The sequence below is a fragment of the Lytechinus pictus genome, chromosome 10 (genome assembly GCF_037042905.1).
Source record: "Lytechinus pictus isolate F3 Inbred chromosome 10, Lp3.0, whole genome shotgun sequence".
Lineage (NCBI taxonomy): Eukaryota > Metazoa > Echinodermata > Echinoidea > Temnopleuroida > Toxopneustidae > Lytechinus > Lytechinus pictus.
Window position 1 is genome coordinate 8,047,678 of NC_087254.1, and position 14,136 is coordinate 8,061,813.

Here is a 14,136-nt window from a genome sequence, read left to right on the forward strand (position 1 = left end):
TTATTTGTTAGTTTAACCAAGCACACACATGGAGAAGTTTTGTTAATTAAAGTGCAAAATGTAGTATTCATTTCATGTAATAATTTCCTGTATATTTGAAATGAGAAATTGATTTGTATGAATATTGATATTGAAAATAGCATAAAACATAATGTAAAACTATTCATTTTCAATCTTCAGACATCATGGAATGTTCTAGCAATCCCTGTCAGAATGGAGGTAGCTGTATTGATCTGATTGGATTCTATCAATGTCAGTGTGCACCAGGGTGGACTGGTATAAACTGTGATACTGGTAAGTTCCCTGGAGTTCATTTTTTTCTCTGGCAGTTGATAATTGCTTTCGAGCCATGGTAATACTAGAACTCGATATTTCTTCACCTTTTTTACCTTACACGTTTTCCATTTTAAATACCACATCCTTCCATATACATTTTTGCCTTTCAATGAATAAATAACCTTTTATTTACATTCAACCACCATTTTCGCAACTTTTTCTTCATTTCATGAAATGCTCAAGCCATGATGATTTGAGAACATAAGACTATAAAACAGAGATAAATTATTACAATAACTTCATATCATATAGACAGCTGAAAATGTATACTATATCGAATTGGCTATGTGTTCAATCTTGATTGGTTTTCAGATTTTTTTTTTACAAATCACCATCTATTATTAAGTATAGTGATTTGATGAAAAAAGACTCTCTTAAAACAATATTTTCTTTCCATCCCTGATAACCAAATACTTAATCCTATGTAAACCAAAAGTTTTTATCCGAGTTCTATATCATTATATTGATATATTTTTGTTTGTTTTGTTTTATAACAGATATTCCAGAATGTGCTAGTAACCCCTGTATCAATGGTGCAACCTGTCAAGATCTAATCAACAGCTTTGAGTGTATTTGTGCACCAGGATGGAATGGAACCAATTGTGCAACTGGTATGGAAAATTGCTCAATAATTAATTTCCCTGTTTTATTGTTTTATATCATTTTGCTGAGAGGGAGGAAAGTGAAGGGTTATATAATGTTAATGATGCTTGCTTTACGAGATATTTATCTTTTAAACTGAACTTCAGGTATCCCTATGTTCTGTCATCACCTGAAACCTGATGGTTAATCATGATCAAAACCATTATGTAATCAAATCACCCTTAGCTCTATTATGAAATTAAATGATTTTAAAAGTCATTTTATGTGCCGTGTCACTTCAACTGAAGTAATATATTCAATCTATCACGCTCTCCCATCCAGAAATCCTAGAATGCAGTGGTAACCCATGTATGAACAATGCCACCTGTATTGAACTCATCGCTGGCTATCAGTGTGCCTGTGATGAAGGATGGACTGGAGTTCATTGTGAATTTGGTAAGATTTATTTTCTTTGTAATAATCAATGGAATTTAATATTCAAATTTTCTTGCAAATTTTGTGTTTTGCAATAGAATATCTTCGCTATTTAAACAAACAAGTAGATGAAAAGGTGTAAATCATATTTTTGAATATTCTGATATTTACCATTCAACAAGCTATTTTCTCTTGTTACATTATTCATACTAGTAATTAATGAAGTTCCTTTTGACAATGCTTTCCAATAGATATTCCCGAGTGTGCAAGCAATCCTTGTCAGAATGGTGCAACATGTATGGATCTCACCAATGAGTATCAATGCCAATGTGCACCAGGATGGACTGGAGTTAATTGTGAATCAGGTATTGGATAGGCACAATGATAATTCTTGTATTGCAAATTTAAAAAAATATGGTTTACTTTATGGTTTGTAAATAACTTTAAAAGTTTATGGATCTACACATGTACTTCATGAAACATAGACATAAGGGTAATCAAGTATGAATGATTGTTTTGCACATGTCTTAGGTCACATGATCATGGTCAAAGGTCATGTTGGTCAATGGACATAGTGTTTTATTTTCATATGAGTGCTTTCTTTTGTGAATAATTATTCAATAACCATTTTCAAAGTCAGCACTGTTGCTATATCGAATCGTGTAATGCAGGGGAAACTGTTAGAGGCATTCCACTGGTATAAAAATTATTCTCTCATTGTAACAAATATATATACATATGCATGTTCATAAATATTTGATTTTTTTTCTTCTACTTTAGCACAATCAGATTTAGGGTTCTAAAAGTGAAATAGATGAGAGTGGAATCTGCTATCCTTATAATCACCATCTTATAATCAATGTCTAATTTCTTAATTCAATATTAAAAACTACTGCATTTGCTCTTAAGTAATTAAGAGCAAATCAGGAGGTGTGTTACCAGATTAAGTTTAGTTCTGCTTCATTGTGTTGACTGTGGTCTTTTGCCTAGATATATTGGAGTGTTCCAGTGATCCTTGTCAGAATGGAGCTACCTGTGTGGAGGGATTGGATGGCTATGAATGCACCTGTCCTCCAGGATTTGAAGGGGCCAATTGTGAAACTGGTAAGATTTTAAATCGATATCTAAGATTACTATTCATGTGAAAAGTGAAGAAGTTGTTGTTTTCTCCGGTTATGTACTCCTGTTCCAAGCTATTGATAGAACAGATAATATGGAGTTGGCCTTTGAAAAGTGAATAGGAATAGTGATCCTTCAATGCATGTAAAAAATAAAGTAAAATTGTAGACCAATTATTAGATTATTATTATTAGCATTCTCTGGGCAAGTCGTACATTCCTTTGATAAGTATCATTCAATTATCACTGGAAATGGATCTTCAAGTGAGTTGAAATAGAGAGAGAAGTATGTATTGATACCAGTAATGTAAACCAACCATGATGAGAATTTGTGGAATGAAATATACCTTTAAAATTAAAATTGTTTAAAGTGAGATGATATGAAGTTTTCTGTGAAAGATCATTTGGTGTTACATTGAAACCCTTTATGTCTGTGTTTTTTTTTCCTTTTTACAGATATTGATGATTGTGTGATGAACGGTTGTCAAAACAATGCTACCTGCCTTGACCAGTTAGAAGGCTATGTCTGCATTTGTTCTTTGGGCTGGACTGGACCAAACTGCTCAATTGGTATGTTGAAATAACAATGTGCGAGTATTTTTCATGGTTAATAAAATGTGGATTAAAGCATGAACAGGAGGAGAAGGGTAGAGAGAGGGGGAAGAGATGGTAAGGAGGGGGGAGGGTTAATAGCAGAAAACATAGCGAAAAGGAAAATGTCAGTAGTAGCAGAAGTATATACTGGTAATACACAGCTGAAAGAACAAACATCAAGTCAATGTGGAAGTATAGTATATGGTAGTATATTTTATTTTATTAATCACAATTTTTTATTCTTTTTTCAGACATTCTTGAGTGTGGTAGCAATCCTTGTCTGAATGGTGCTACCTGTCAGGACTTGGTTGGTTCTTATCGGTGTATCTGCCCAATGGGATTCTCTGGTGTAAACTGCGAAATGGGTAGGTAATATATTTAGGGGTCACACTGTAATAATGTATAGCGGTTGAGCAGTTTACTTGTGGATAATACCCGACTTTGAACTTGGTGATTGGAATACACTATAGTACTAGCTTCCTTGGAAAGATGTTAATCTAAACTTCCCACTATCCACCAAGTTGCAAATTTGTATTGGAAAGTAGCCATTCTAAGAAACTGTTATTGTTGTAAATGTATACATACGTGTTTTACGCTGGGGTGATATTTGAGTGTCTTGAGCACCACATATGCCAGATATATAAGCGCTCTGTGTGCTTACAAAAGTTAGAAACAGTTGGACATAGATATTGTACAAAATGATTCTTTGTTTTGTTTCTGAGTTCTTTGTCCCTGAGACCCATGAATAAGTGAAAATTATCCAGTATATTTTTTTAATTTCATATTTCAGACCTACCACCTTGTTCAAGCTCACCATGTGAGAATGATGGAGTTTGCTTCCAGAGTCCAGTTACAGGAGATTACTTCTGCATCTGTATGGCAGGATGGACTGGTGTTAACTGTGAGATCCCAATTGATCTGTGCACACCAGATCCTTGTCAAAATGGAGCCACCTGTAACAATTTCCAGACATCTTATTCCTGTACATGCCCACCAGGATACTCAGGAATGGACTGTGAGATTGGTAAGAAGGATTGGCAGAATGAAAAGCATTTTAATTGATTAAGATAACAGATAAAGAATAGGTGACATAGTAAGTATTGGGAACAATGTTATTTTTTTTGTTTTACAAATGTGCACCATGTCATTGCACTAATGACCCTTGTATCATGGATGAGTTGATAAGTGCACCACTTGGTTAGACCACATGTTTATCATCTCACCACAGTGCTATCATCCTTTTTATAGTAAATCCACATTTGTTAGTCCATGGTTACCTGTAACGATGCAAATGTCTGTGTTGTTTGATAAGCAATCCAATCTTAAATGGAAGAAAATGAATGATTATGTTATATACAGTTTGAATACTCTCCAGTGAGTATTACATCCTCTTTGCTTAGGCAATTTGGAATTCAATAGTGAAAGCACTCTGTGACATTGTTAATAATAGCGCATATCACATTATGTCATAACGTCCCAAAGTTCCAAAGAACTTGGATATATTACCCTGGCTTTAGTCCCGCAGCCTTTTACAGCGCGGTGGCATTTCAAGGAATAAATTCCTGCCAGGTTGAGTTCAGCACAATGTGGATGAATTTCTTGCTAAAGGAAATTACGCCATGGCTGGGATTCAAACCCACGACCCTCTGTTTCAAAGTCAGAAGACTAATCCACTGGGACACAACGCTCCACGTTGCATTATGTAAAATTGGATTATAAATTGTCTTTTTATAACATGTATTGATTATAAATTTTCTTAGCTATTGTATAATTCATTCTTGACTTATATTTTGATTCTATGCACTTTTTTGACAGACATTGATGAATGCATGAACCATACCTGTATGAATGGAGCAACGTGTGTGGATGAAATCAATGGATTCAGCTGCTCATGTCCAACAGGATGGACTGGAGAGTTTTGTGAAACAGGTATAAACCCTTTGGCTTTGGAAATGGATGAATGCTGTATCAAGCATATTATAATGGGGGAATTTTGTTAACTCAGTGCTGAATCACATCTTTCATATTAGTTCATTTTAGAATGTTTAAATGATAAGATGAGAATACTTTTTGATCAATTTAATTGTGGGATTTTCCCCCAATGTCCATACTAATTACAAACTTAATCTACACTTTCTACACTCAACCCAGGTAAGGTAAATGGGTATCCTGTCTGGAATGAATTGAAATAGTTCATTGATTACTTGTCCACTGTAATAGCCCTCCAGGCGAAGACCAGGTTGAGAAAGATAAAGAGGTTAATGGTAATGTGATATGTGGTATACAGGAATGAAATATTACTCTTTTTTTCTCCAGACATCTTGGAATGTTCTAGCAACCCATGTCAGAATGGAGGAAGCTGTACTGATCTGATTGGTTCTTATCAATGCCAGTGTGTCCCGGGATGGACGGGTACCAACTGTGATACTGGTAAGTTGTGCATTCAGTGATAATATACAAATATTCAAATTTCTCAATATCAGACAACATATATAACAATATAAGAATTGCATGCACTAGATACCTTTGAAATTATTCTAACATGCCCAAGGTATAGCCAAGAGCACTTGGACTATTTTAAAGGTAAAGAATTTGTTTAATTTATTCTAATGCCCAAGCAAAATTATATATAGTATATGTTTTATAAGATAGCGATGTGGGTTATGTTATTTGATAAACCATCCTCATCCCAAAACGATGACTTGTCAAAGGAACTGTCATTTTACCAGTTTTTAGCAAATTTGCTCTTAGCTGAAATAAATGTGATCATGTGAAAGGTTTTGGCAATAATTTGATTAGGATCCATATTGCCATTTTATAAATATATTGTTTGAAATTATATTTACTTTAAAGAACTTAAGGTGCATATCCTTGATGCTATATCTTTACCATATAATACATGTAAGGAAGTTACCTTTTCTATTCTAATTTAAAACATCAGCAGTGTGACAGATATATCTTTAACTACATTGGTTTGATTTTTTTTTATAGCATAAGCTGTAATGTCCATAGTGAAATTTATGTACTTATCTTACAAAACTCTGTTGTCGTTTTTTCAATAGAAATTTTGGAATGTGCCAGCATGCCATGTTTGAATGGGGCAAACTGTACCGAGATGATCAACGGATATAGCTGTGAATGTCCACCAGGCTGGAATGGAACCAATTGTGAAATTGGTAAGTTTCTTTATCTTTAGTTGCATTTAAATATTTCTTCTTTAGGAAGCGTACTTGTGAAGCATTTTGGGGAAATTGTTTGTACCTACCGCCAATATTGAGTAAAAAATGAATAAAATAAATAAATAAATATCTTCTCACATTATCTGCTGATTTTTTACAAGCTACGTGATCTTGCAAATGTTAAAATATGTATATATTTTTATCTCTGTTATGGTTTACATGTAAAGAGATCAGTTTTCCTCACCATAAATTAATGAATTGTTTTGTGCCTTCCAAACACGTAAAATTAAGTGATTACTTGTATGCATATGCACATATATGTAATTAATGTACACTGATAATGTACAAACCTGTACTCATTCATTGCCTATTTCTTCCTTTTTTGTGTGTCTATCTAGAAATCCTTGAATGCTCAAGCAACCCTTGTGACAACAATGCAACCTGTGTAGAACTCATCGATGGATATGAGTGCATGTGTCCCCTTGGATGGAATGGAACTCATTGCGAAATAGGTATGTTGATTCTGTATTATGGTAAGCATTGCCCTCTATATGCTTTCATTTCTGTATCCAGACGTGTTTAAGATCTTTACTCATCCACCTTGTGAACACATTGCTGTAGATCAATGTGTGTTCATTAATTATTTGTTTGAATTCATTACAGTAATGACCAATCATTCAGAATGGGTGATTTTCCTAGCTAAAGGAGATAAACACCTTGCCTTTCCGGTATATACATGTATATAGTGGCTTCATTTTATTAGGTAACTACATAAACCATACAAGGGATTTTTGTAATTTGAGAAATCTAATATTGTCATACTTGTGAAACATAATCCTTAAGTACAAATGATATTTAATAAAAAGAAAGCATGATCTAATTCATTGTCGTTTGAAGAATTTTTTGTACAAGTCAATATATTTGTCTTTTATTTGTTAATTTCCTCTCAGAAATCAATGAATGTAATAGCAATCCTTGCCAGAATGGAGGAACTTGTGGAGATTTCCTTGGTTTCTATCTCTGTGAATGTGCACCGGGATATAATGGAACAAACTGTGAAATTGGTATGTGATATGTTATGTGATTTCCATCGTAGCAATGCTTAATAGTTTAACTGCAACTCCTCTTTTTTCAATTAGGTACCAGTGTTTTATAAAGCTGTTCGTAAGTTGTGAGTGACTTTACGACAACTGGTAACCCTTTCTTGAGGTGAATAACATACACAAGATTTTCATAAGTGTTAATTTAGTTCCTAAGAAAGGGTCACCAGTTGTATTCTTACATTAGAATTAACTTTATGAAAGACTCAACAGCTTCGCAATCGTAGAACATTTTGATTCCATTGACTACAATGTACAATCAATCGTTAAAATCAAGCTTACGATCAATCGCTAACCTTTGTGTTACGGGCCCTTGATTCCTGTTCATTTTACAATGCCGAAAGCTGCTATTCTTTGTCTTGCCACTGATTGTGCTCACTATCTCTCAGTAGTTCTTAATTATATTAAGTTATGATTGCACTTTACTACAATTCATTTGATTGAAATCACATGTATATGATAAAAGTGATTGACAATCAATGAATTAGGAATGGACATTCTTTTTGTCCTAAATTATTAAACCAATATTTTATGTACTTTCCACATGTTTTGTTCACAAAATCATGTCTTATCTTACAGATATTCCAGAATGTGCTAGTGACCCTTGTCTCAATAATGCAACCTGCCAAGATCTAGTCAACAGCTATGAATGTATATGTGCTCCAGGATGGAATGGTACCAATTGTGAAACTGGTATGAAATCAGCTTTTAAACAAAATGTGTGTAATCAATACTAATCTTGTATGGATTTCATCATCCACATATTATGTTTCATCGCTGAACTTGTCTCTATTGAAACGTTATCACTGATGAGTAGACTAACGTGTATATCTGGTGGAGCAAGTTTTGAAGCATTTTGTAACCACAAGGAAAATGCAGTGTGCCAAATACTCAATGGATTAGATTTAATCAGTTGAATCTTATTTGATTTTTTTTTTCTTGACCCATCCAGAAATCCTAGAATGCAGTGGTAACCCATGTATGAACAATGCAACCTGTATTGAACTCATCGCTGGCTATCAGTGTGCCTGTGATGAAGGATGGACTGGAGTTCATTGTGAATTTGGTAAGTTTGACAGGAAAGTGAGATTAGAAAGTTTCCCCCTTCTTGATATGCATTGGAAAGCTTTGATAACCCATAAATATTGGGGTATTTTCCACTATGAAATTGGTAATGAAGTCCTGTAAAATGATAAGGTGGTGTTTTCTTGTGTAAGAATAATTCATTACATTAAAACTTTATGCTATATTCCATTCCTAAGTGACAAAATTCTAACCAAATCGTTGTGATACTCTTCCACCTTTTCCAGTCTTTCCTTTCTATTTTCAGCATAATAACTTATAAATCCTACCTTTTATATTGAAACTTATGCTAATGAACTTATGTCACATTGTGTTTTGAAAAGATATTCCCGAGTGTGCAAGCAATCCTTGCCAGAATAATGCAACCTGTTTGGATCTCACCAATGAGTATCAATGCCAATGTGCACCGGGCTGGACTGGAGTTAATTGCGAATCAGGTAAGAAAATATGTCACTGTTCACATTGCTTCAGAAACTGTATAATAACAGATATGAGTGTATGTAAATATAAACATTATACATTGACAATTACCAGTAACATTCCCTGTTAGTAGTTATTACGAGACACTGATCCAAATTCCTTCTTAACATCAAACATTGATGAAAAAATAATTAAATGCTAAATGGTTGTTTTTCACTTTTATATGGAAGAATAGAATGACACTCTTTCATCCAATATTTTTTTCTAATTAAGAAAATACGATATTTCTTTGGTCTTGTAGATATCTTGGAGTGTTCAAGTGATCCTTGTCAGAATGGAGCTACCTGTGTGGAGGGATTGGATGGCTATGAATGCACCTGTCCTCCAGGATTTGAAGGGGCAAATTGTGAAACAGGTAAAGTCATAAGATATGTGTATATTGGATTGCATTTCTTTTGTTATTAGTTGGTACTTTTTGGTGTGTACTGTATCTACCTAATGTTTTTTGTGATATATTAACTATACTTAAAATATACAAAAATAAAATTTGTTTTCATACAGAACGTTATTATCTTTACTGAAACTATAAGGACTTATAATTTTTCTGTTGTCATTATTGGATGAATATAGTACTCAATATATATTATTCGCTGGCAGATACTGGTGCTATATATTTCTGTTATTTTGGTTATTATAGTTTTATGTGTATTCAATTATTGTCTATTTTATCTCAGATATTGATGAATGTGAGTCGAATCCATGTCAGAACAATGCTACTTGTATTGATCAAATAGCGGGCTATATCTGTAGCTGTCCTCCAGGTTGGACTGGAAGTAACTGCTCAGACGGTAAGCTTTATATCATTTTCTCATTTTTATATGAGTTTGACTTTATGCCCTTTACAAATAACTATACTTGGAAAAAATACCCTGAAATGCCATAGTTGTCATTTGATTAGTATTCTGCACTACAGCTGTATGGCAATATGATTGAATTTGACAATAGGTCTAAATCTTAATTGAAGTAGAAATGCCATCAACTGTTTTCTATAAGCTAGCAAATGATTATTATATGAATTGCTTGAATACAATTACCTTAGGTCTCTATTACTTTTATTTACTTTCCTAATTTTGTATAATAAATATTAAAGTGACTTGTATAATTTTTATGAGAAATAGAACATGTTTGTGAAAGATTTTATTTTTCACTGCCTAATTTGTTTCCTTTGCCTACAATCTACTTCAGAGGTACTTGAATGTTTGAGTGTCCCTTGTCAGAATGGAGGAACATGTGAAGATCTAATCAATGGATATCAGTGTGTATGTGCTAGTGGATGGACTGGTATTAACTGTGAAACAGGTAAATGTTCTTTCTATTAATTGTGTGGAGCGTTGTGGCCCAGTGGATAAGTCTTCTGACTTTGAAACAGAGGGCCGTGGGTTCAAATCCCAGCAATGGCGTAATTTCCTTCTTTCAGCAGGAAATTTATCCACATTGTGCTGCACTCAACCCAGGTGAGGTGAATGGGTATTCGGCAGGATTAATTCCTTGAATGCATGAGCGCTGAAAGGCAGCTCGAGCTAAAGCCGGTGTAATAATATCGATCCTCGGAATAGAATATTTCTAGATAGATGGCACTATATAAATGCATATTATTATTGTTATTATTATTATTATAAATTATTGGAATCTTTTGAAATCAATATTGGGGGTATATATCCTTTGAAATTCTGCCTCATAATGAATCACATGTACAATCTTGGGAAAGAAAATACTGACTACCAACTTTAATTCTGTTGTCTTTAATGATTTGAATTAGTATTTGGTCAACATCACAGTATTCACCAACATTACCTCATCGATGTATATTAATTGTTCTCTATTCCAGCTGCTTAAATGTGTCATAAATCATATTACCCCCCCAAAAAAAATAAAAAACATGTATTTTTTCCAAAGACTGTGAATAAACTTACTTTGTATTTTGTTTTGTCTTCTTTATCAATAGAACTTATCGAGTGTGCCAGCATGCCATGTCAGAATAATGGTACCTGTGTTGAAATGATCAACAGTTACATGTGCCTCTGTGCACCTGGATGGGAAGGAGTTAATTGCGATATAGGTATGCATGTTTGCTTAGCTAAATTACATCTTTAATATGTAATTATATTGGTTGGAATTTCTGTGCTTATTTTGCTGTTTGAAGAGTAAATAAAGTTTATTTATAAATTCATGATGTTTAATTGTGTAATGCATAAAGATTATTTGTTGATTGATTTCTTGTTGTAATTACATCTTGTATTAGACTACAGATTTATTTCATCACAAGGTATACAACAATTGTTGCATTTTTGGTTATTGATAGAACATATTAATGATAGTGCCGGTAAATTTTGGTAAATGAATGTATACTCAATTCGAGATGAAAACCTGTTGTATAAATGTTTTTTATCTTGATGAAAGATAACAATTTGCTTCAAAGTGAATATAAAACTGATTTCTTGATTTTTTTTTCTGAACAGGTAACCTGGCAGGCATGTTGCTGCACAAATGTGTCATGATTATTTATTTTCCTTTCTAACCACAGAGAGCTTCTATTTCTCAGTCACATTTTCACACACTTAGGTAGTTCACATTTTAATTTAAGTAGGCACTTGATTCATTTCTTGCTTATTCTTTTTATCTGAATCTTCGTTCTTAGTGTCAAGTTAGTACCAAAAGTGATGTTCTTTGAATAGACCAGTTTGGCCTATAAGTCAAAATTTCTTCCTGTTTTAAATTAAAAGCCTTCTTTCTTTGTGCTTTCTTGAACAATGTATTCCTGTTCCAAGTCTTATTTAGGAGACGATGAGCAATTTGATCTACTTAACAGTTGATTTGCTTTATAAATGGAAAATATGTCATAATCCATGTCCATATATTTTCCAACATATTTATTGGTAGAATAACTTGTCTTTTAATTTCTATATCTTCATTCTGTATAGCCACCAATTTATGTGAACCAAATCCTTGTCAGAATAGTGCTACTTGTATGAACTTCCAGACCTCATATAACTGCACCTGTCCGATGGGCTTTATTGGCGATAACTGTGAAGGTAATTCAGGTCTCTTAAATCTTTCATCAATATGCTTTTTTTTTTAAGAATACAACTCTCAATTGGATTCATAACGTTTTATCTATACATATTTTATGAGATGAATATAAAAATTTACTTTTAGGGATATGAGTTTTTCATATCTTGTATTGACATTGTAATTATTTCTTGTATTTCTTGTGGAATTCAAAAGAGTAGACCATTTTAAATGAACCCAAATGTACTCAGAGGTAAAAAATTATATTAAAGAATGAAAATTTATTTGATAAGTTAACAATTCATTGTATTGATTTTTTTTTCAGTGTATTCTGGTTGTGATAGCGACCCATGTCAGAATGGAGCTAACTGCACACAAGACAACAGTACGTACACATGCCAATGTCCGGATGGATATGAAGGGACAAACTGTGAAACAGGTAAACATTTTCGATTAAATTTGTACCTTACACATAAATGCCACTTACAACAATCTGAAAATGAGTTCAAACAGAATCCAATCAGCTTACCACCCGAGTGTTTGTACTTTTAAATAATGTGCCATGTGTGATTCTGGTAAAAAAATGTGTACTTACAGAATAAGCATGCCATCAAGCCAGGTGCCATGTCTGTTTCTTAGTAATAGAATACGCTGCCCCAATTGTGCTTTTCTGTGGTAATGGTCTTCAGTGCAATTATTTTTTCAACTTAGATATCATGATTACAGTAAGGTGTTTTTACAAATGTACCAGATCTAGATGTACAATGATATGGTAACGATTATTACTTTCTCATTAAATCATCTGTTGCAAGTACATGTACTTGGCTTAAGCTGAATATCATCTGTTCTTCCAGCTGCTGGTACTGATTCAAGTCACAAATAGGAGTGTTCCATACATTTTCCTCTTTCGTTTTTGTTGTTTTAGAAATCGACCTGTGTGTCTCCGATCCCTGTCAGAATGGAGCTACGTGTAATAACTTCAGGACTTCATATACCTGTACATGCCCTGAAGGATATGGTGGTGTCAACTGTGAAAGTAAGTCTGCTGGTAACAGAGCATTTTCTCTTTTGCTATCCATAGTCATGAGAAGAATTGCAAGTCAATGGAATTCATTCGCTTAAGAAGATATATCTTTATGTTTATAATCAACAAATTACGAATGATTCAAAAAAAAATTCACAGATAGTACTGTGCATTTCATGATTCACACTTCCCAATGCTGGTAATTGTGTCAAATCAAAATTTTTGAAGTTTATCATAGTGGGTGTCTTGTGTTTATTTTATTTTTGTAGTTTATGCTGGATGTAGCAGTAACCCTTGTCAGAATGGTGGTACATGTCTCCAAGCGAACAATTTCTACATCTGCCAGTGTGCGCCAGGCTACCACGGAATGAACTGTGAACAAGGTGAGATTGTTAAATATCTTAAATAAATTTTTTGAAAACATTTTTTAAAGTCTTTTCGATAATGATATTCATGAGATCTAGTTCATCCTCCTAAACGTATGATAGATATTAATATTTGATTATTCTGAAGTACTTTTGCTGTAGGAAAATGAATTTATATTTCTTTACCCTGTGCAATTAACCATTTGTGTCATTAATAACTGAGAATCTGTATATAGAGGGAAAATTTATTTGAAACAAGGGTATTTTAAAAAAATTATGTAAGGTGTTGTATGCCGGAACTGAAAATATACCCTTCCTTTGTAAGGTCATAGCCATAGCTTTCTTCTTTACATAATATGAACTCTCTTACACATTACAGAGGTGAATCTATGTGATCCTAACCCATGTGAGAACATGGCTGTATGCACCAACTTCAGGATCTCATATACATGTGACTGTCAACCTGGATTCACTGGGGTTAACTGCCAAGGTCAGTATATTGTTTAATCTTTAGAGTTCTTGTGTTATCTTTGAAAAAAAAAGAGATTGAACAATTTGCATTTTCCTCTTATAAATGGAAGAGTGAAACAGATTACATACATGTTCAGTGAATATTATGTATCTTTATTTTGATTTCATTATTCAATCAACGTGCAAGCATGATATGATTATTTATCTGGATTTCTCTTTTCCTTGTAATGTTTAGATTACATTGGTTGTGACAGTGATCCTTGTCAGAATGGAGCTACCTGTGTGGAAACAAACAATACCTACACATGCACTTGTCCTGCTGGGTACACTGGTGTTATGTGTGAAACAGGTTGGTAAATT

At 33.5% G+C, this 14,136-nt stretch overlaps 1 protein-coding gene across 27 annotated transcripts in view; it reads left to right on the forward strand.

The window, feature by feature from the left end:
- Nucleotides 1-14,136, forward strand: part of LOC129269699 (uncharacterized) — a 181,306-nt gene that overhangs the window by 124,683 nt on the left and 42,487 nt on the right. For 24 of the 27 annotated variants that reach the window (XM_064105234.1, XM_064105261.1, XM_064105237.1 and 21 more), the window contains 26 exons: nucleotides 181-294; nucleotides 834-947; nucleotides 1,261-1,374; nucleotides 1,605-1,718; nucleotides 2,344-2,457; nucleotides 2,928-3,041; nucleotides 3,317-3,430; nucleotides 3,856-4,089; nucleotides 4,881-4,994; nucleotides 5,382-5,495; nucleotides 6,128-6,241; nucleotides 6,643-6,756; nucleotides 7,195-7,308; nucleotides 7,924-8,037; nucleotides 8,297-8,410; nucleotides 8,751-8,864; nucleotides 9,149-9,262; nucleotides 9,582-9,695; nucleotides 10,093-10,206; nucleotides 10,853-10,966; nucleotides 11,829-11,939; nucleotides 12,242-12,355; nucleotides 12,842-12,952; nucleotides 13,210-13,323; nucleotides 13,685-13,795; nucleotides 14,012-14,125. In XM_064105234.1, coding sequence (XP_063961304.1) covers nucleotides 181-294; nucleotides 834-947; nucleotides 1,261-1,374; nucleotides 1,605-1,718; nucleotides 2,344-2,457; nucleotides 2,928-3,041; nucleotides 3,317-3,430; nucleotides 3,856-4,089; nucleotides 4,881-4,994; nucleotides 5,382-5,495; nucleotides 6,128-6,241; nucleotides 6,643-6,756; nucleotides 7,195-7,308; nucleotides 7,924-8,037; nucleotides 8,297-8,410; nucleotides 8,751-8,864; nucleotides 9,149-9,262; nucleotides 9,582-9,695; nucleotides 10,093-10,206; nucleotides 10,853-10,966; nucleotides 11,829-11,939; nucleotides 12,242-12,355; nucleotides 12,842-12,952; nucleotides 13,210-13,323; nucleotides 13,685-13,795; nucleotides 14,012-14,125 — 3,075 coding nt within the window. The remainder of the gene's footprint in view (nucleotides 1-180; nucleotides 295-833; nucleotides 948-1,260; nucleotides 1,375-1,604; nucleotides 1,719-2,343; nucleotides 2,458-2,927; nucleotides 3,042-3,316; nucleotides 3,431-3,855; nucleotides 4,090-4,880; nucleotides 4,995-5,381; nucleotides 5,496-6,127; nucleotides 6,242-6,642; nucleotides 6,757-7,194; nucleotides 7,309-7,923; nucleotides 8,038-8,296; nucleotides 8,411-8,750; nucleotides 8,865-9,148; nucleotides 9,263-9,581; nucleotides 9,696-10,092; nucleotides 10,207-10,852; nucleotides 10,967-11,828; nucleotides 11,940-12,241; nucleotides 12,356-12,841; nucleotides 12,953-13,209; nucleotides 13,324-13,684; nucleotides 13,796-14,011; nucleotides 14,126-14,136) is intronic. The other 3 variants (XM_064105258.1, XM_064105259.1, XM_064105260.1) reach the window with 3 other exon arrangements.